This window comes from Mya arenaria, chromosome 7 (assembly GCF_026914265.1).
Source record: "Mya arenaria isolate MELC-2E11 chromosome 7, ASM2691426v1".
Lineage (NCBI taxonomy): Eukaryota > Metazoa > Mollusca > Bivalvia > Myida > Myidae > Mya > Mya arenaria.
Window position 1 is genome coordinate 53,709,381 of NC_069128.1, and position 20,410 is coordinate 53,729,790.

The window sequence follows — 20,410 nt, forward strand, 5'->3', positions numbered from 1 at the left end:
AATAACCGTTCTAAGAATGATACAATGCTCGATCGTACTTAATACCGCTCGTAAAGTGTTACAATAAAAAAAAACATTCGAGCTGTGAAGATTTTGCCAAGGATGATGAAAAAATCATTGAATGTATAAATGTTTGATAATTCCAACTCCATCTTTCACTGCTCCATCTAGGCTACGACCTGCACATGTTTATCCGAAACCAGCGGATGTCGGATGTGGAGACCGGATGTGCGTCCATGTTAGGACAGTGCCAGGCGCAGCCCTGCGATTACGGCTTCTGTCGGGACCGGATGTCCGGATACGTGTGCGACTGCGCGGACACGCCATACACTGGCCGGAACTGCAACGAAAGTAAGAAAGACTTCCAATCCGTGGGGTGAATGCGAAAAGGTTCTAAGTGACATTAAATAAAGAAGCAGATAGAACCTTTTCTCTTTCACGCATCCAATTGAATGTTAACAAAGTAAACCTGCTTTATTTTATAATAAAATGATGTGAATTTAACACTTACCTTAAAGACGTATCGAAACGTTTGTCTGAATATTAAAAGTATGTATTGTAAATGCTTGTGAAGATGTATTAGTTGTTTTTTAAACCAATCTTATATACGAACTCATCGTATGATTACTTTTTCCACTTCTATTCTATTGGTCGGGATGTGATATATTTTGAAACAAAATGTAAGCCTAGAAATATAAACCTAGGTGTATTTCAATATAAGAGTTAACATCTTAAATCGATTTCTGATTCTAGTTGGCAAGATGGTCCATTGTCCTGTCTGTGTTATGTTGCACTAGCATCTATATAAAATATTGTACCGTTTAACATTATCTCTATGGACATGAGCAATTTGTAATACAATCAAAGTGCTGAAAGCACTGATGGACTAGGGCTTCATTCAGGGGAATGTTGACAACCATGTTCTAAGCATTGAAAAAAATCGGCTCACATCACAAGGGGTCACTGTTTAATGGGCTAGCTTATATTTTGGACTAAAACTGCTTGCAAGCTGCAAAGAAAATTTGAAAATTCTAGTTAAGTGTGTGTAGAGTGAGGGGGGTGGGGGCATAGTTCTTTTGAATTTCTCAAAGTCGTTAAATCAGACTTGTACAAATTATTTTACGTGGTTGGCACACATACTTCTTTCATTTGATCAACTCCTTTTATATCAAAGGTCTGTTATTTGCAGTTTCAGAGAAGATTTTCAATGATGTAATTATATACTATATAGAAAACCTGTCACCTCTTTTTCAGGGGAGCTTTAAACCATAGGGCCATACTTTAAATAATCTTTGTAAAAAACATCTACATTGTACACCTATGTCAGACTGCATACACAATGCTATTAGGAAGTAGTTTTTAATTAAAAATTGAAGAATTATTATTAGCAAAGCAAGTTGAGTTGACTAAGATGAGATGAATATCGTTTTTAAAGTATGAAATATTGAAATGTCTTTTAAATACTTTGACCATCAAATACCAAACATAATTATATTCTTTATCATATACCCATCATCAATCCACATGCAATACATATCACAAAATACTTTAACCCATATTCCGCTCCAGTGCAATACGGCCATATACCACTCTTGTGACGTCGAGTCATAACAATTATGTTGCGCAATATTGAATTGACGTTCAGTACACCAATGAGTGCATCCTCAACATGAAATTTATTATGCAAAGATGTGGCTTCTAAGTGATCTTATCAGTAATGTATATAATAAAAGGGTTATTAGTACTGCGTTTTGATCCGGATATGGCGGAATGTCATATTTGATTCTGGTAGTTTTTTGTAGATTTTGATTTTACTCGGCTTGTGCCTTGTGAAATCCGAATCTGCAAAAAATCTACTTGAGTCGAATACAACCTCCTGGATCAAAAAGCAGTACGTATAACCCTATTATGTACAAAACCTGTTTCCCCGTGGACAGAGCATCTTTAACCCACAGGTAACTTTGAACAATCATTGTAAAAGACAACTGTTAAGCAATACTGCAGTTCCTTGGTGTGGGGATTGCTTTATTTACTTGAATAAACAAACAGTTCTTGCGTTGGAAAGTACAATGTATTAACATGCGTTTTTCTTGCCCTGACTCCATCCAAACCTTAAATATTAGATCAACAAGTACTTGGGGCTATGTGTAATATCAATGAGAACTATAAATTATGTTCAATTTAGTGCCACTTATGATATTTAATTCCACATACAACATACAATACATAACACTAACATGTTCTTTAAAACCAATATCTTATGTTATGATAAAACCATTGCTAAGTTGGTCATTTGAAAAGACATTAAGAAATTATATCTGGTCAGGGTTTGACATAGTCTTTCCAGACAGCTGCACTTGTTTTGCAGTTACTTTGAAAATCTTCAAAAGCTAAACAGAACAAGATTGGAGCAAAAAACTAAAAAAAAAATTATACCAAAAGTGGTTTTAAATACTTACGAGATCATTCTCACATCACCTATACCATTAGTTCTTATCTACAAACTGAAGTCAACATAGATATTGCAATAAATAAAACATATTGCAAAAAGTGCCAATAACATAGAAATCAAGTATGATCACTATAGGCCTAAACATGAGATTTTAACATTTTCCTGATAAACAATAAATAATTTTACTTAACAATTTTCTCATTATTTACACAAGCTGAACAAATGGTATCTTTTGGAATACTTCACATATTTCACATATACTGCACTCTCATTTTGAAAACTTTTTTATTTGTTGTCTTGGAACGAGCCAAGTTTTGCGAAAATCCATGAAAACCAGTTATATAAGACTGCTGACCATAATTTAGATGGTAGATTTTTATATTAAAGTTAAAAACATGATGTTTTAAGCATTATTCTTAAACTGTTAGTCACGGTTTAAGCCATAAAACATTGATTTTCGAACGGAAATATGACAATCTACGAGCTGATTGTTTGTCAGCAATCTGATATCATTGGTTTGAAGATGTTTACGCAAAAATTTGCTCTTTCCAAGACAAAAAAAGTTGTAAAAACGGTAAATCTGTGAGAGTGCAGCTTTAAACTATGACAGGATTAATTCAAGGGAATGATTTTTTCGTGATTTCTAGCATTAAAATTGTCCGAATCGCATGAAAATGTATAGATTATGTAAGGTATTCTCAAATTGGTCACACTTTTTGAACTTTGTGCTGTCTCCTTTTTGTTTGTCTCAAATTAATACAGCATTGGCTTCACTTGTTGTTTATGAAAGGGACTTTACACCAGATTGGCACCAAAAAAAGTTGTTTTTTTCCTGTAACGAATCTAAGGACACTTTTTTAACAAAATATTTTACTCTTTGATATCGTTATTGTAAATAAAATACCAAAATGAAAAAAAAAATGCAGTGAAGTGTCGTATCCACGATGCTATGAAGACTTACTTTTACTGGGTGGAATTTTCCAGAGGTATACCTAACTCGATAATATCATGTAATAACATCAACGGCAGATCACGCATAAGGAATGAATTCTACTCGGTAGACATACCTAGTAATCTTTTTTAATGGAAAAACACGAAATAACTGCTATTAATAAATCATTTCTAAACTATGGGGATCATCAGTAAGTAAGTTTCAATGCATGAATTGTACACATCGATACCAAGTTTATGTCAATTTTACACAATTTTCTTTAAATTTTTGCTTTTTCATCATTAACTTGGTACAGCCCTTTAAACTGTACCTTATAATGTCTGTGACTTATCAAATATTTAATAGTAATGGTCTACAACCAAGATTTGTTTTAATTATCCAGGTTTCAAACTGCATTGTGTATGCGATTGGAAAGGTTATCTTGAAAGCTCACTTAGTATAATATTTACAAATAACATTCACCCTGCAAGGTACTCATACTTGGATGATACATAAAGATTTGCACAGTCATTTATGTATACTTGCATTTATTGATAAAGGATACCTTTTTCAAATCTTTGATTTAGATTGCAAAGTATAACTTATATAAATACATATATATTCTTAACTTTATCTGAATACACAAGCTAATGCATCAGTCAATTGTAACCATACCCCCCCCCCTCCCGGTCCCGGAATAGCAGGGACTTTTACTTTCGGTCCAGCCAACCCCAGCTAAAATCGGAGATAATCTGATGATAAAGTCCCCACCAAATGCCCCGCAACCAAGGGACATTAGGTTTAGCCCCATACACACTGTATTTTCCGGGAAGACCTGGCACTGCGAGGCCACCTGAAAGGTAAAAACATGGCCCAATTTGCCGGCTATCCCCGGTATACCCCCGGATGTGGGAGCCGTGGTTACCAATTGACTGGTGCATAATGATCCATAGTGATCCAATCTCATGCCAAGATGATTTCTGTTCTGACATCGCGAGGTTAGTTATTCTTAAACATAAAAAAGCCTGGACAGCATTTGAGAAAGACTGTTGTAAGGTTAAATCTTCATTACTTCACTATTCCACAACATTGGGTGATAAGGGAACTTTATTGAATATTTTGATTTCAATTTTGTTCCGGAAACGCCACAAGTCAACTGATTAATTAATACAAATTCAATTCTATCTCCACAATATTCGGCACTGCATTGTTAAATAAAACTCAAAAGTTTCACTTGTAAATTATTTAACCAAATACCTTTCCCTCAAATAGTTCACAAATTTATATTGATCTATCGACAACAATGCATCACCATACTGTATCTCTTACTGATTTTTGATTTTCATTCTTGGCTAGAAAACAAAAAGTGAGCACAAAGCGTCTTCAGAAATAGAACTTGTAAAGTATGCACCAGTCAATTGTAACCACTCGAGAACGAACTGGTGGTAAAACCCCGTGAATAACCCCGCACCCCGGGGATCTAAGGTAAGAGCAATTCCCTGATATATTTTAAGGGAAGACAAAACCACCGCAATCACCCGGCATTGCGAGAACACTAGTTCTGGCTTCCATAATTTTAATGTTGATATTTATATTTTTGATGTTTACAACACGTCCAAAAAGGTAATATATAATGTGTTCGCTGAAGTTCTTTAGCTACGAGGACACCTGAAAGGTAAAAACACAGCCCTTTTCCTGGTATATCCCCAAGGGGGCCGTGGTAACAATTGACTGGTGCATTATAAGAGAGGAAATCAACATTGAGCATGCAAGATTGTTTTATCAATGGCGATGGTTTATCACAATGTCATGTACTTACACTGAGAGTGGCTCCAAGACTTTTCTATGCACATAGGTAAACAATCACCTTATTCACAGATGCTGTGCACATATTCATACATTTGGCTTCATTTAGAATGAAACTTCATAAGTAAGTATGCGCATATTTGATATTTTTTATCTCCATGTTGCAAAATTGAAATCACATGATTTTTTCAAACGAACTTGTATTGCTTGAAAATTTACGTGTCAAATTAAAAATGCTACCCACGGTAAGATGAAAATAAATCCGTTTGATGGTGGTAATCATTCAATGGCGGCTTTATTGATAAATTTCCTCAATAAAACACTATGAAATTCACATCGTCAGCATCCGGAAGCAGTGATAACATACATGTCGTTCGGCCGCTCTGATCAGAGTAAATTTTGAGGTCAATAAGTAGACTGGATTTACTTTTCCGAAAAAATATAACGCGGCATATGTTTTTTAGTTAACATTAATAGTATTTGAACAATAAATACCAAAAATCATGTTGTATTTAAAAAAGTGCTAAGTGACATGCGATGATTAGTTAAAAAACTTTGTATCGAAAAGAACATATCACGGAAACATGCAAATTATGTCAAAAAAAGAACAGGGAACGACTTCGGAATACCAACATTGTATACAAAAGATAACAATACTTTTTTTAACCAACTTTCCTGGTTGTTTTCTACTTAGACCGCACGCTTTATTCGCTTTACGTATGAATTCACAATACATTTCGAATGCGCGACGGGCACCGCGGTTAGCTGATACTGATTTATTTTCAGATAAAAGAGAAAGAGGGTACCAGTCTATCAATACAGAGCATTGAACGGAAAAAAAAATTCTTTGTACTTTTCTAATATGTTCATATTATTGCATATAACCTGACCGTATCCAAGAACATTCATGTAGTTAACCCGATTAACTCACTCGCTACGTATGAATTGTATTGTGCTTCATTAAAAGAACATACAGTTAGCTTGAATTGTTAGGATAACTATTTTTATTGGATGTTTTCATTGTCATCAGTTCTGGTACTACTTTGATTATTCAAATTCGCTAACGGCAATCCAATCAAAATACAGCGTACGAATACATTACGTCAGTGAACCCCCAGATACAGCTTGAGAATGCAGATAACGTGTTTATGGCTATGCACTAGGCCACAAGTGCCCTAGTCCAAAAACCATCCACGTTCCATAACACTTTCCCGCTCAAAAAGCGATGATGACTTGTTCTTTTTTTTAAACGCAGACGCAGCGATTGCTCGGTGGGACGGGAGTTTCTCCACCGCGTTCAACTTTGTCAACCGTGACGTGACCCACACCAACGACCTCTCTGTCCGCTTCAACACGCCGCTTAAGGATACGCTTCTATTCCGGTAGGGGAAATAATGTTAATCGGAACACCTCGGCCATCTCCGCCATACCATGTTGTTTTGAAGGAAAATGGCTAAGGTGCTCCGATTGAATTTTAGAAAGCATTGACAGTAAACATGAAAAGTATAACAGCAAGATTACCGTTCTTATGGAGCGTTGCCCCTATCATTATTGGTCATTCAAGAAGGTCCGAAGGCCTATTCTTAAAGAAGAAATGGGAATTTCCGTGTATATCCTATTCTTTATAATGTTTCTTTACCGTATGATGTTACAGCTGACTGTTACTATAATGTCAGCTATCTTATGCTCGTCTAATAGATTGTTTTAAGAAACAATGCAGACCTTCTTTTCTTTTTTTTAGCGGGGGGGGGGAGTGATTGTGGCGAACATATACAAAATGAAATACAGCTAGACGGTTGTTTTTATAATAAAACACTGATGTCCCCCCCCCCCCCCCCCTGCACACCGTCTCAGTATGGTGAACATTTGTGGCAAGTTATTTCATATCCTTCAAGAGGTTCACGAGATATGGAGCAGACACGAAATGTAGTCATATGACCTTTGACCTCTAAGTGTGACCTTGGCCTTGAACATAGCTGGTTGTAACACAAGCTCTGCACATTGTCTCAATAGGGTGATAATTTTTGGTGATTTATTTCGAAATCCTTTAAGCGGTTCAAGATATATAGAGCAGACACAAAATGTAGTCATATGACCATATTCAATATGATAAAAATATGTGTGGCGAGGTTTTAAAATCCTTCAAGCCGTTCAAGGAATATGGAGCGGACACGAAATAAAGTCATATTACAATACTATGACCTTTGGCTTCTGACCATTACATTGAACCGAGCTGGCTGTAACACGCGCTCTGCCCATCGTCTCAATATGGTGAACATTTGTGGCGATTAATTTCAAAATCCTTCAAGGGGTTCAAGACATATGGAGCGCACACAAAAACTAATCATATTATAGTCATATGACCTTTAACCTCAAAGTGTGACCTGGACCTTGAACCGAACTGGTTGTAACATGCACTCTGCACATCATTTCAATATGATGAACATTTGTGGCGAGTTATTTCAAAAGATTCAAGAGATTTGGAGTGGACACGAATTGTGGTCATATGACATTTGACCTCTAAGTGTAGCCTTGACCTTGAACCGAGCTGGCTGTAACATGTGCTCTGAACATTGTCTTAATATGGTTAATATTGATGGCGAGTTATTTCAAAATCCTTCAAGCTTTTCAAGAGTTATGGAAAGGATACGATTTGTGACGGACGAACGGACAGACGGACAGACAGACAGAAAACTCGAGCAAAAACAATATGTCTTCCCATTTATGGGGGGAGTCATAATTACTCACAGCTCTGTATTATGCTCATTCACCTTTCAGTCCTACTAAAATACCTTTAAACCTTATATTCTATATTTCACCAAAACTTCACATCCATACGTCACAAATTTCACACACATACATCCTTTATTACAGAACAGAGACAGATAGCAAGGGCGACTACATCCAGGCGGAACTGGACGACGGTCGCCTCAAGATCACCTTTCTGGTGGACGGACAGTCCAAGGTACTTGTTGGAAACTCGTTCCGTCAATATTTTGTATCAAATTAAAAAAAAATGGCTTAGCTAAATCATAACTTCCTGGGGGAATAGGAATAGGCCGGTGTAGCAAATATTTTCATTCACTGTCATCTGCAAGTCTTTTCATCATGACCAGTGACCTGCATTATTCAATTCATTTTGAGGCATAGTGATGATGACATACAACGTATTCGGTAGCATGCAATGAATTATGTAATGAATGCTCCTGTCAAGTTTAAACTCTATTTATTAGGCATTATGCGGCTTTAATTTGATTTCTACAGATTTTTAACTTTTATCGGAATGAGTATACTATCCACCATTACACCGTTTTAGTAACTTGTTACCAGTACAAACCATGTTCACCTATATCAGACGTTCGTGACCGGTAGTATCCTGAATGACTATCTGTGGCACACGATGTACATCCGCCGGCGGGCCGACGACGTTCAAATCTGGCTGGACGATGAGCCACGTTCCGTCGGTGTCATTGGAGGCGAGAACTACAACCTTTACATCGACCGCATCAAGTTTGGTTCCATTGGGGAGACGGGTGAACTGCGCGGAGGGAACTACATAGGCTACATGCAGAACTTCGTCTATGACGGACAGGAACTCTTTGGTCAGCTGAAGGGACAGTCGTCCTCGGCGAAGTGGATCTTTGACCTCCCCTTTGACCTCTTACCGCTTCTCACGTACAAGCCAATCACTGTCACTTCCGATGGCGCCTTCTTCCAGCTTCCATCTATGACAGTTGGTCGCACGCTAAAGATAATGTTCAAATTTAAGACCCGAGAGTCGAACGGATTGATCCTCTACAACAGCGGAATAGGAAGTGACGTCATCGCCATTGAGCTGAGTGACGGGCATATCCGATTTGCGTTCAACCTTGGCGCTGGGATCATGCACACGGTGGTACCGACCCGGAATTTGAACGATAACACGTGGCATGACGTTCAAGTGGCACTCAGTGACCGCGGACAGTTCACAGTGCGCGTGGACGGGGAGACGGTGCAGGTGTCCAACAGTAACCGGAACACGCTGTCTCTCAATGGGTAAGTGATCCTATATCTAGCAGCGTTTATGAATACTGAATACCGGCACGGTTGCCAGATAAAATACTTCGAGCCAAAATGTTGGAACATACACAATTCGGTTTTCAAATTCGATACTCAACATAGACAAATCAAGCTTGACCACGAAATACAAAGTAGACAGATACATGTTAAAATAAACTAGACAATATCAAAAATCCTGCTTTAACTGAGTTAAATAAAGCAGGATATAGTTCCTAAAGTAATATTGAGTTGTATTATTTTTCCTGTAATGTTGTATATTTTTTTAAATAACACTATCATGATCCTCTCCCACTCTTTCCAGCATGTTATACATTGGCGGGATGCCGACAGCGCTGTTCTCACGACCGGAAGTTACGGCGCTGCTCGACTCACGGAAGGGGTTCCTTGGCTGCCTGGCGTCCGTCGACCTAAACGGTGCCGTCCCAGACCTCGTCAGCTACGCAAGCGATAAGACGAAGCTCCTCAATGGATGCACGGGTAAGATTTGACACGTGTCCTTCCAAATATGACATGTGTCCTTCGAAATAGTATTTGAAGCATACCCATTTTCATTCTGCCTTTTTATCATTATTGAACATATAAAATTATGAACGTGTCCTTCGAAAGCTTTGAAAAAATCTAGTACTTGTAGCATACCCATTTTCATTCTGCACTTGTATCATTATTGAACCTAGACAAATATGACACGTGTGTCATGTTGGGAGAAGAAGGCATTGTATGATTTCTCTATCCCCACATACTTTTATATGCATACTTATCCCACCTACAGACCAGACAGTGCAGTGCCAGCCTAACGCCTGTGGGCCAGGCGTCTGTGTCCCCAGGGTGAACGATTTCTGGTGCGACTGTAACATGACAGGGCTCGTGGGCATCCCCTGTACTACCAGTGAGTACACTTCCGGACACAGTTTGAGACCTGTATTTCATAAACTTTTTAAAAGTTTAATTAGCTTACCAACCTTCTTTTTCAAAACAGATACGTGTGATTCACTTGCAGATCGTAATTAAATATTGGAATAACTAATTCTACAGATAAAATATAAAGTGTAACAAAGCACCTGATTATTTCCAGTTTTCCGACCGACCCTATTTCTTTACACCCGACCCCAACTTTTTCATTGCCACCGGACATAAAAAAATATGCTGAACGTTGATTTTTTTCTCCTTTTGGATATATCATTTCAGTAGTTCCTTGCACGTAAGGTAATGTGTTCTTTATAAAATGCACTAGTTAACGTCGACCTTAACAAAATGTCGATGGGTTTCAGTTTGAACCACATTATCAGACAAAGTTTTACATAGAAAATTTATCAGGAAAACGTATGTTTTGGCTCAGAGAGATCGGAAACAAACGATTTTATTTGGTTTGGCATTAATACGATTTCCCTCATTGAGCTTTTTACATTTCAGATCCTAATGGTTACTACTTTGGTAAAAACGGTCAAGGGGGTGTCGTGGTATACGAGTTCCCTCAGCACAAACAGGTGAACTCGAACACGGACATGCTTGCTTTCGGCTTCAAGACGCTCGAAAAGGACGGAGTGCTTTACCGTATAGAGAGTAGCCTGGACAACAACGAGTATATAGAGATTAGGCTGGTGAGTATAAATGTCCCACCCATCTTTCAATGCATTTGAATGTCACTTTGTATAGAGGTGTGTTGGCGTATAGCGAGTAGCCTAGACAACAACGAATAGATAGAGATAAGACATTTGAGTGTTCACTCATAATATTTGATGTTCGTTTCGTTCTTCATAAATGTAATGTTATAGTTACTTTTAATGTAGTATGTTTTAAGGGCTGAATTTACACCACGTCAGAAGAAAACTCTCATCGGTCAAACCAAATTCTTCCATGTTACAGGAAAATGGAACCGTGGTCGCTGAGGCTAACACCGGAAGTGGTCTTGTGCGTCTCGTGGAGAATTCACGCGTGTTCAACGACGGGCAATACCACGTGGTTCGCTACATCCGAACCGGCGGTAACAGCACATTGCAGGTGGACCAGCTCCCTACACAGTTGGCCGTTAACAAAAGTACGCCCATCGCCCCTGAAATTCGCCTCTATCCCTTCTTCCTATATATCAATAACACCGAATTTTAAGAGAAGTAGCCACAAAGCTAACAAATTTAACACAGGTACGTCCATACATAAAGCATCATGCAGGAAATCTAGCCTGTAGATGCCCCAACAGCTCGCTAAACACACAATTAATCCCCATACATATATATTTCGTCTCCCCAAACTTCCCAACCATACGTGCCCATAAGTGTTGGTAAGAGTGCATTCTCATGGTCTGAAACGACTTCTTTTTTCTTCACATGAATAGGATCGATCAGGATTCTACTGTCAAATCAAAGATAATTTATGAACTATATAACACGATATATCAAAGTCTTTACTTGCATAATTATTAATATTAATATAATCATACATACATCCCCGTAAGTTTCAGGCATAGCATTCATTTTCAGAATAGCGCGTACCGGGTAAATGCCGGTAGGCCGGATGTACTCCGTGTTTTGTTTTGTTTACTGCTACCAACAGTCAATATTCATATACATATTCATGTACATATTTCCCACGCGTTGTGTTGCTATGCCATGCTGGTGACCAGATAGACTCCGTGTTTTGTTTCGTTTACAGCGAGAAACATTCAATATTTACATTGTTCATATTTTCCAGTCGTTTTGTCCCCATTCAACAGCTTGTATCCATTCATGGTTGGAGGCCGGGTAGACTCTGCGTTTTATTTTTGTTTTTTGTTTACTGCTACCAATAGTCATTATTTACTATGTACATATTTCCCAGGCGTTGTGTCGCTATTCAACAGCGTGTACCGGGTAATGCTGGGAGGCCGGATAGACTCCAAGGGAGCCATCATCCGAAACTTCTACGGAATTATCGGAGGTAAGTTTAATGGCTTTGATATATATTTTTTTAAGTAGGCGAACAATATTTGGTCAAATATATAATTATCAAAACGAATAACACATAAACAACTTCAATACCAAAAGTACGACATAACTGGAAACGTTTACGGCGTCGCCGGAAGTAGAGCCTCGGGTCTACAAATCTAGTTGTTGCTGCTACAAAATGTCATGTTTATGGAAAACCTACGTAAAGTAATAATAAAACAATTATGTAATCTGTTCCATTTATGGTCTTAATTGTATCTTTGAGGTCATCTGATCTACGCACGTATTGTACGATATTTTTTTCGAATTAATATTTCTGAGTAGTTCAACTATGTATTCCGAAACTAACGGCTATCAGCCTTCGCAATGTTTATTTGATTTTGCAATTAAAATGAACAATGAAACTGGTGACCCGGTTTACGATAATATGTCGTACGCTTGATGACAAGATCGCTCCTTTAAGCTCATCATCAAACTATATCCTACCCCAAATGTTTCAGGTGCCTACTACAACGGCCACCGATGGCTGGATCTTCTCCTTTCCAACACGGCATTGCACGGGAAACTCGTGAACATGCGGGGAGACGTTGTGCTCACGAAGACGTACCTACTGCTGCCCGGCGGGTGAGTTGGGATTATGGGAGGAATATGACGCGGGTGGGGTGGGAGTGAAGTGAGGATGATGGTTGGACGTGGTCCTAGTCAGGATTAACCTACTGGTGCCCGGCGGGTGAGATTTGTGAGAGAGTAAGGATTGGAGGGGTGGGATGGGAGTGAATGTTGGAGGTAGGTAGATGAAGGTGACGAAAAGGTGTATTGGACGAGCATGGAAAATGTTTAATCAACAGGGTAGACATTGTGCTTTCTAAGACAAGTGATTTCCGGTTGGTGGGTGAGGCGGGGTAATTGGGGAGGGGAGTTGGAGAGCTTTGGTAGATGACACAAGAAACTAGTGGCGTGTAATTCCCCAGGAAGTACCTCTAATCAAAAGTACTAATGACTTGGTCCAAACTGTGAAATTAAGTACCTCAAATGTACATTTCACAAAACAAATATCGACAATGAAGAAATTCAGGCCCATGCGGGGAGATCCAAATGGATTAGCACTCCATCGCCCCCTCTGGCGACACTAATCAAATTCCGTAATATATCATGTGTAAACTTTTAATATCACACTCATATATTTAAAAACGATATGATATTACGACACTCAATGTCTTGTAACACAACATATGTCACACTTTGCTTCAATCAGTAACTACTGTTCGTGTCATATTGTATCTTGAAATTAATTTGCACCCAATTAAAACCATTAAAACGATTGTCAGGTATCATATTTATAACTGACATTTAACTGCAATTCACTTTTTTTCTTGACTTCCCCTTTGTTATCTAACAGCGGAAAGACCTCCCCTGTCCCGCCTGATCTTATTATCAATCCGGCGGAAAAGGTTCCCGTGAATGTCGGCGGAGGTGCAGAAATCGGTACAGGCGTCGGCGGTGTTGGCGATGGCGGCACTCCCCCGAGGGTCCCAAGTTTTGGCGAAACTGGGGGCCATTTCTCTTCTCTCGGAAGCGGCATCAGCGTGGGAGCCGTCCCGCACGCAGCACCTGTGGAAGTGACCAGGGCTGGAGGACCGATCATGCCCGGAGCTCGGGCCGGTGCTGTGGTCGGAACTGTTCTAGGTATGTGGGACACCGTCTCATTTAATCGTTTAAATTACTTGTGTTCAAACTATTATAATAGTTGTATTCTGTTGTTTATAGAGAATTGAAGTAGTTTAAACACAACTTATTCAACCCAACATGTTTTACGTCTGCATATTTATATTATTTAGTCACGGTACCTGCTAACTACAAACAATATTTTTAAACAACTAAGCGTCTTTTCTCATCCTAAATAATCGACGATTCATCGACAATTCCCAGGTACTATGGCCTTCCTAACGAGTCTGATGTGGGCGCTATACAAACTGAAGCCCGGTGTGCCCACGTTCCTCTCTCCCGGAGCCGGTGCGGCCGAAGATGACGCCGACATTAGCATATCCTCTCCACGACCCACTTCTAACCTGGGGGCCGTCAAGGCGGCAAGCGCGGGAGCGGGCGGCGCTGGAGGTGAAGCGGGAGGTGCCGGAGCCGGAGCTCTTACAGTGACGGTTGTGGATGGATCAGCGGCAGGTATGACAGATTGCAGTCATCAGTTTAATCATGATAGTTGTACATTGCCTTTAAAATAAACAAAAAACATCGTAATATATTTCGAATAATATAATTCCAAGCATGACTTATACTTTCAGAATGGCCTTTACATTTATCATTTTTACCTTTATCTTGCATGAGAATAATATCTACAATATTTATTAGGCTATATTAATCCCTCTAGTAATTCTGATATACCGAAACTATCGATTGGAAAATATGTATTGATAACATATCAGCAACGCATATCTGAATGAACTTCCGGTTAATTCCGGTCGCTCATCCCTCGCTTCTCCTCCCTTCCTCTCACAGACGGCGGCGGTGCGGGCGGCGGCAACTCCACATACCTTTCATACATCAAATCCACGTCTACTTCCATTTCCGGTGGCGGCGCGGGTGGCGGCGCGGGAGCCGGCGGTGCTGGCGGTGCGGACGTTACCGATTTTTCAACTCTAATGTCTACAGGTGTGCCCTCCTGTTATGTTTTTTCTGTGTTCTCCTTTTCTATTTTATTATTTGTACAATGCATTACTTTTGCTTTGACTGACTTTTCAAACTGCTCGATTGTTAAGAGTTAATTTACAGACCTCGGTTTCACAAACAAACTGAGAAATAAAATAGTTTCCCGACTAAAATCCTATGATCCGATTAGAGAGTAATGATAATAACAGTCCAATCTGGTGGCAGAAAGGTCTTTGCTTAGTTTGTTATGCGAACTTTGTGTGAAACCAAGCCGTTTTTACCTTAATAAAAAAGGTAAATATTCCACAACCGCGACTACCAGTTTCTCCCACCCCAGATAAGTAGATCCAAATTGTTGGCCATCCTGGAAACCCACGGGCAAAGATAAAAAGTAGCCTTATGTAAAGAATAAGTTAAAATACATTTTACTAAGTTTTGTTGAAGTGAGGTGGGAGAAAAAGCATCTACCATTGCCGCTCGTGTAAGATAGGTTCCTCCCAACCCTCGCTCAGGGTTTTTTGCCTCGTTTCCGCAAAACACCCTCGCTCGGGTGGGGATGACACTCTCGACCATGGACGATACTTATAGTCTTAGTCAAGTTCCATTCTTGAACAACTGATTTATTAAGTAAGGAGAACGCATACATGTCCATAGATATCTGTACCATGTAACTTGCTTGTAAATTATTGATTTTATTGATTATTTCAAGTGGTTCTAATCATCAACGATTACCAGATTTTTTTAGAGAGGAAATACAATTTAAAATAGACTTCAATAAACTTCTACTCGTATCTGTATTCAATTTAAATCAGCCAGTCGGCTCCTCTTTCAGTCACCTTTTCAAACATTGGTACGGCGATCGGCTCCCCGACGGCAGACAGACGTATAACGTCTTCGTCGTACTCTTCCAATCTCAACTATCAATCCAACACCATGCAGTCTTACGGAAGTGGCGGCGGTACTATGGACCGCGGATATACTGGGTAGGTGACAATAGGTGATATGTAATACATGTAGTTAGATGACCTGAAGTTAAATCTTAATGATTAAAAATGGGTGGTGTAGCGAACAGGCCCTTCTTAATCATTGAGATTTTACTTCAGGTCGTCTAACTGACTTAGAATACAACCTCATTTGCTAACACATTGTCAATGCTAAATCTGACACAGAGTTTGTGTATCGGATGAGTGGCAGTAGGCGGACCTTTAAACAACCGCGAAAGATGAAATCTATGATTTAGCGTAGTACTTAAAGATTGCTTATCTGCAATTTCATTGGCTGAAAATATAAGTTGTATTCTAAGTACATGTATACCGTCGTCGGCATACTCCGCCAACTATCATCAAACACCATGCTGTCTTACGGCAGTGGCGGTGGTACTATTGACCGCGGATAAACTGGGTTGGTGACAATAGGTGATATGTACATTAATACCGTCGCCAGCTATCATCCAACACCATGCAGTCTAACAGCGGTGTCGTCGGTACTATGGATAGCGGATATACCGGACATGTACATTCACACCTTCGTCGGCATTCCCAGCCAACTATAATTTCATCACGAAGTAGTGTTATGAAAGTAAAGGCGGTACTCCAACAATATTGACCGACCAAGAGATATAAAACATGTTTTGAATTCTATAATGGTATCTATAAAGGTAATAGCATGTGTATATATGTTTTAGACAAGAATTATCTCAATTCTCTGCGGGTGATGACGATTTCCCTGATTACGACATACCGCTTGGAGGTACCGGGGAGGTAACGGACCAGTCCTACTCTTTCTCAACACTCAACACCAACTATAACTACCAGGTAAGAGGATCACCTTGAGCTTAGTCATGTCTTACTTTGTGTGTATACTGATTGCACTTGTCTACGACTTTTCCAAACCAGAGAGGGGGGGGTCCTTATATTTCACCCGGGAAATAAACTTGACCTGGTTTAACACTTTTTATAGCCGAGACAGCCCCCAACCCGGGTCAATGTGACAAATCTTTGTGCGCCAGAGGAGAGCTTTAGACTACAAATGGGAGATTGTGCACAACCCCAGGGTGTACCCGCCCCACCCTCTCGTTTGGAAAACATTATTATGTTTGTATTCGTGTTTCGTCATATGTGCGAAATGGTTATCAGGTTTTAAAAGAATAACTAACCGACAATGCATTTGCAAAATCACCATTTTTTAGAAGAATAAGATTTGTGTTATGTGATCAGTTTTTATGAAATTAACTGTATCGGAAAACAGCTCAAGTGTTACGCTGCATACTTCCGGTGCTCCACATGCCAGCTACAGCAACCGGGGTAACCAGAAAATGCCAGGGAGGGGAGAATTCATCGAAATTCGTGAAAATAGGAAAACGTCAATCCGGAAGTCATCACTACAGGTTCCCGCTGCCGGAAGTTCGAAAGCTGGATACCAACGCCTGGAGAATAGTTCATCAGAAACTAATGTCAAGACTTTCAAAAGTGAGACATCGCGCACATCCACCACGACTCACATCGACGATTCACGAGATGATCTGTTCAAATCTACAACCACGATCATATCCAATGTCAGGTCGGATTCCATGGACACTGGACTATTTGGTGGTAGTTCCAATGTCCGGTCCGATTCCATGGACACTGTACTATTGGATGGTAGTTCCAATGTCCGGTCGGATTCCATGGACACTGGACTATTTGATGGTAGTTCCAATGTCCGGTCCGATTCCATGGACACTGTACTATTGGATGGTAGTTCTAATACGAAATAATGAAAGACGTAAAGTCAGCCAGTTTCGGAGGAGGCGAACATATGACCAGAGAGGAAACACCGATTGACAATATGTATGCCAAGGTAAACAAGAATACTAAAACTTAAAAGTCCTTGAAAAGTTCGCAGTCCTTTGAAATGAACGAGTGTTTGTCCTCGACGGTGAGCAATGAATAGCCACATGTACGGCACAATTAAAAGACGAAAATAAATCAACTGAGCAGAAGTTTGACAGCAGTGCATCGTCCATGGATTCATAGAAGCAGGATCTGTCCGGAATTAATGGGAACATTGTTTGAGCCGTCGTCGTCAATTATGGTGATGAAAACAACAGACCAAACGCAAAATGCTCATCACCGTTCATTGGCCAGCAAACGGATCGTTCGGTAAACATCATCGTGCATCAGCCAGAGACCTTTACAAGAAAAACAAACGCGTTCTGAATCCTCAACGGTACATGTTCTGGATGAAACCAACGGCCAATCTTCGACTCAAGGCAGCTCTACCATTAATATCATTGTCACTTGCGACAAAACTGGAACCGGAATCTTCATGACCGGAAGTGTAGACCGAAAGTGGTCGCGACCTGGACGTGGAGCTAAATGCAAGCTTCCACAAACTCCTGACGGGGATTAATGTGGACGCCGGCAGGTGGATGGAGGTACAGTCGCTCGCTTTCGGTGGGGCGACCGGAAGTGACGATACGGACGTGTATACGGTACACATGCATGACAGTCTGCCACTTGAACTATCGGCGATAAAACCTCGATTACAGCCGTTTCCTGTAATGTACAAATGTATTCATTTTTGCTCTATGACATTGTAGATGCCTAGTTTTGTACGAGTGATGTAGAATGTGTTCTTGTTTTATGATCGTATTTGCGCTGGTCATCATCGCCTATGTTTCTTTCTCGTTTCAATTCAATGATGGATAAAACGACTTGGCATGTTACAATGGGAATGTATAATTGTTTTTCATGATTAGATCATGTTTACTTGAAAGTAAGATTGTCCTTAATGGACCCTTTTCCTTTGTATTTTGATAGTAAAACTGTCTTAAAAGGAAATTATTTTTCTTTTGTATTTTAGTTCTCTATGTTAATTCCTGCATCCTAATTTACCTTATTCACTTATTGGCATGAATAGTTTAGTTCTTTTTCAGCACGGATCACGTGTCTTTAACCTACGTGTTTCTATTTATGATTGTATATATTGTATGATTGTAATTAATTTCCGATTGTGTGTCTATGAATTGAAATAATAGTGTTATAACAATGCGTTTGGACTAACTTGTAGATTGAAACCACTTTGTAGCTTTCTGTGTATACATGTTTTCTGTTCTTTATAAAAGGTCATTTTAAACTAATATGTGTGAAGGTCAGTTGTACAAAATCGAAATGATGATTATTAAACCCAAAATTATATATTCTAAGTTAATGTCCACACCCTTATAGACAGAAATGCAATTGTAGTTAATGAAAATAATATATACAAAAAACAAAAACAAAAGATAAACGATATTCATTCTGATCTGCAACAATTGATGAACGATGGCTTATTTTGACAATTATATGTAAAACAAACAAATCAACAATGCTCTTAACAACACTGTCTTCCATTACAGGTCCAGAATCTCAAGACGGTCACCATGAACAAGCAGGGCCAATACGTGATGTCATCGGCGAATGGCGGGTTCGGAGCGGGGGCGGTTACACCGGGGGACGCTGTGGATGAGGTGCGAGTAGACTGTTGTCTGATACCCGGAGACGAACGGAGTGTAGTGACCGGAAGTAGCCTTGGACCACCGCAAGTCTGGGACATGCAGGTCTGTTTTGGTGTAATATTTAACAATAAATAACATTATTGACTATAATGTATTAAAAGTCAACTCATACCCGTTAAAAACGGAGATTACTAAAATATTTTATCATTTACATACATGGCCTATTGTCTGTATGTGTTCGGGGGGGGGGGGGAGCCTTCAGGCGAAGACAAGGATACTTTCTAAAACGGTTCACCATGTTATTCTTTCAGACGGGTGAACTACAGCACATCATGAAGGGCGACACGATAGGCTCTACCAACCTCCACCTGGTGTGCGGGGACCGGCTGCTCGTGGGAGCCGTGCACGCGGACATGGAGATTAATGAATACTCAAGCAAGAAGGGCGTCTTTAACCATACACTACAGGTATCCGCGATATTTCACTCAAGTTAGATTATCGTTTGATGAGAGGTGCGTATGAAGGCAGAAACATGATGAAAAATTGTAATGACGTAAGCAGTTATGACAAGTGGTATTGACGTAAGCTCGTATGACAAGTGGTAATGACGTTAGCAGGTATGACAAGTCGTAATGACGTTAGCAGGTATGACAAGTGGTAATACCGTTAGCAGGTATGAAAAGTGGTAATGACGAAAGCGGGCATGACAAGTGATAATGACGAAAGCGGGTATGACAAGTGGTAATGACGAAAGCGGGTATGACAAGTGGTATTGACGTTAGCAGGTATGACAAGTGGTAATGACGTTAGTTGGTATGACAAGTGGTATTGACGTAAGCAGGTAGGACAAGTGGTAATGACGTAAGCGGGTATGACAAGCGGTATTGACGAAAGCGGGTATGACAAGTGGTAAAGACGTTAGCAGGTATGACAAGTGGTAATGACGTTAGCAGGTATGACAAGTGGTAATGACGTTAGCAGGAATGACAAGTGGTAATGACGTTAGCTGGTATGACAAGTGGTATTGACGTAAGCAGGTAGGACAAGTGGTAATGACGTAAGCGGGTATGACGAATGGTAATGACGTTAGCAGGTTTGAAAAGTGG

At 39.8% G+C, this 20,410-nt stretch overlaps 1 protein-coding gene across 3 annotated transcripts in view; it reads left to right on the forward strand.

The window, feature by feature from the left end:
* Positions 1 to 20,410, forward strand: part of LOC128239940 (neurexin-1-like) — a 39,069-nt gene that overhangs the window by 14,120 nt on the left and 4,539 nt on the right. For all 3 annotated transcript variants that reach the window (XM_052956397.1, XM_052956398.1, XM_052956399.1), the window contains 17 exons: positions 172 to 351; positions 6,445 to 6,571; positions 8,064 to 8,154; positions 8,545 to 9,224; positions 9,550 to 9,725; positions 10,018 to 10,134; positions 10,659 to 10,846; positions 11,112 to 11,283; positions 12,060 to 12,158; positions 12,667 to 12,790; positions 13,566 to 13,852; positions 14,096 to 14,344; positions 14,678 to 14,830; positions 15,660 to 15,810; positions 16,512 to 16,641; positions 19,206 to 19,406; positions 19,616 to 19,771. In XM_052956397.1, coding sequence (XP_052812357.1) covers positions 172 to 351; positions 6,445 to 6,571; positions 8,064 to 8,154; positions 8,545 to 9,224; positions 9,550 to 9,725; positions 10,018 to 10,134; positions 10,659 to 10,846; positions 11,112 to 11,283; positions 12,060 to 12,158; positions 12,667 to 12,790; positions 13,566 to 13,852; positions 14,096 to 14,344; positions 14,678 to 14,830; positions 15,660 to 15,810; positions 16,512 to 16,641; positions 19,206 to 19,406; positions 19,616 to 19,771 — 3,281 coding nt within the window. The remainder of the gene's footprint in view (positions 1 to 171; positions 352 to 6,444; positions 6,572 to 8,063; positions 8,155 to 8,544; positions 9,225 to 9,549; positions 9,726 to 10,017; positions 10,135 to 10,658; positions 10,847 to 11,111; positions 11,284 to 12,059; positions 12,159 to 12,666; positions 12,791 to 13,565; positions 13,853 to 14,095; positions 14,345 to 14,677; positions 14,831 to 15,659; positions 15,811 to 16,511; positions 16,642 to 19,205; positions 19,407 to 19,615; positions 19,772 to 20,410) is intronic.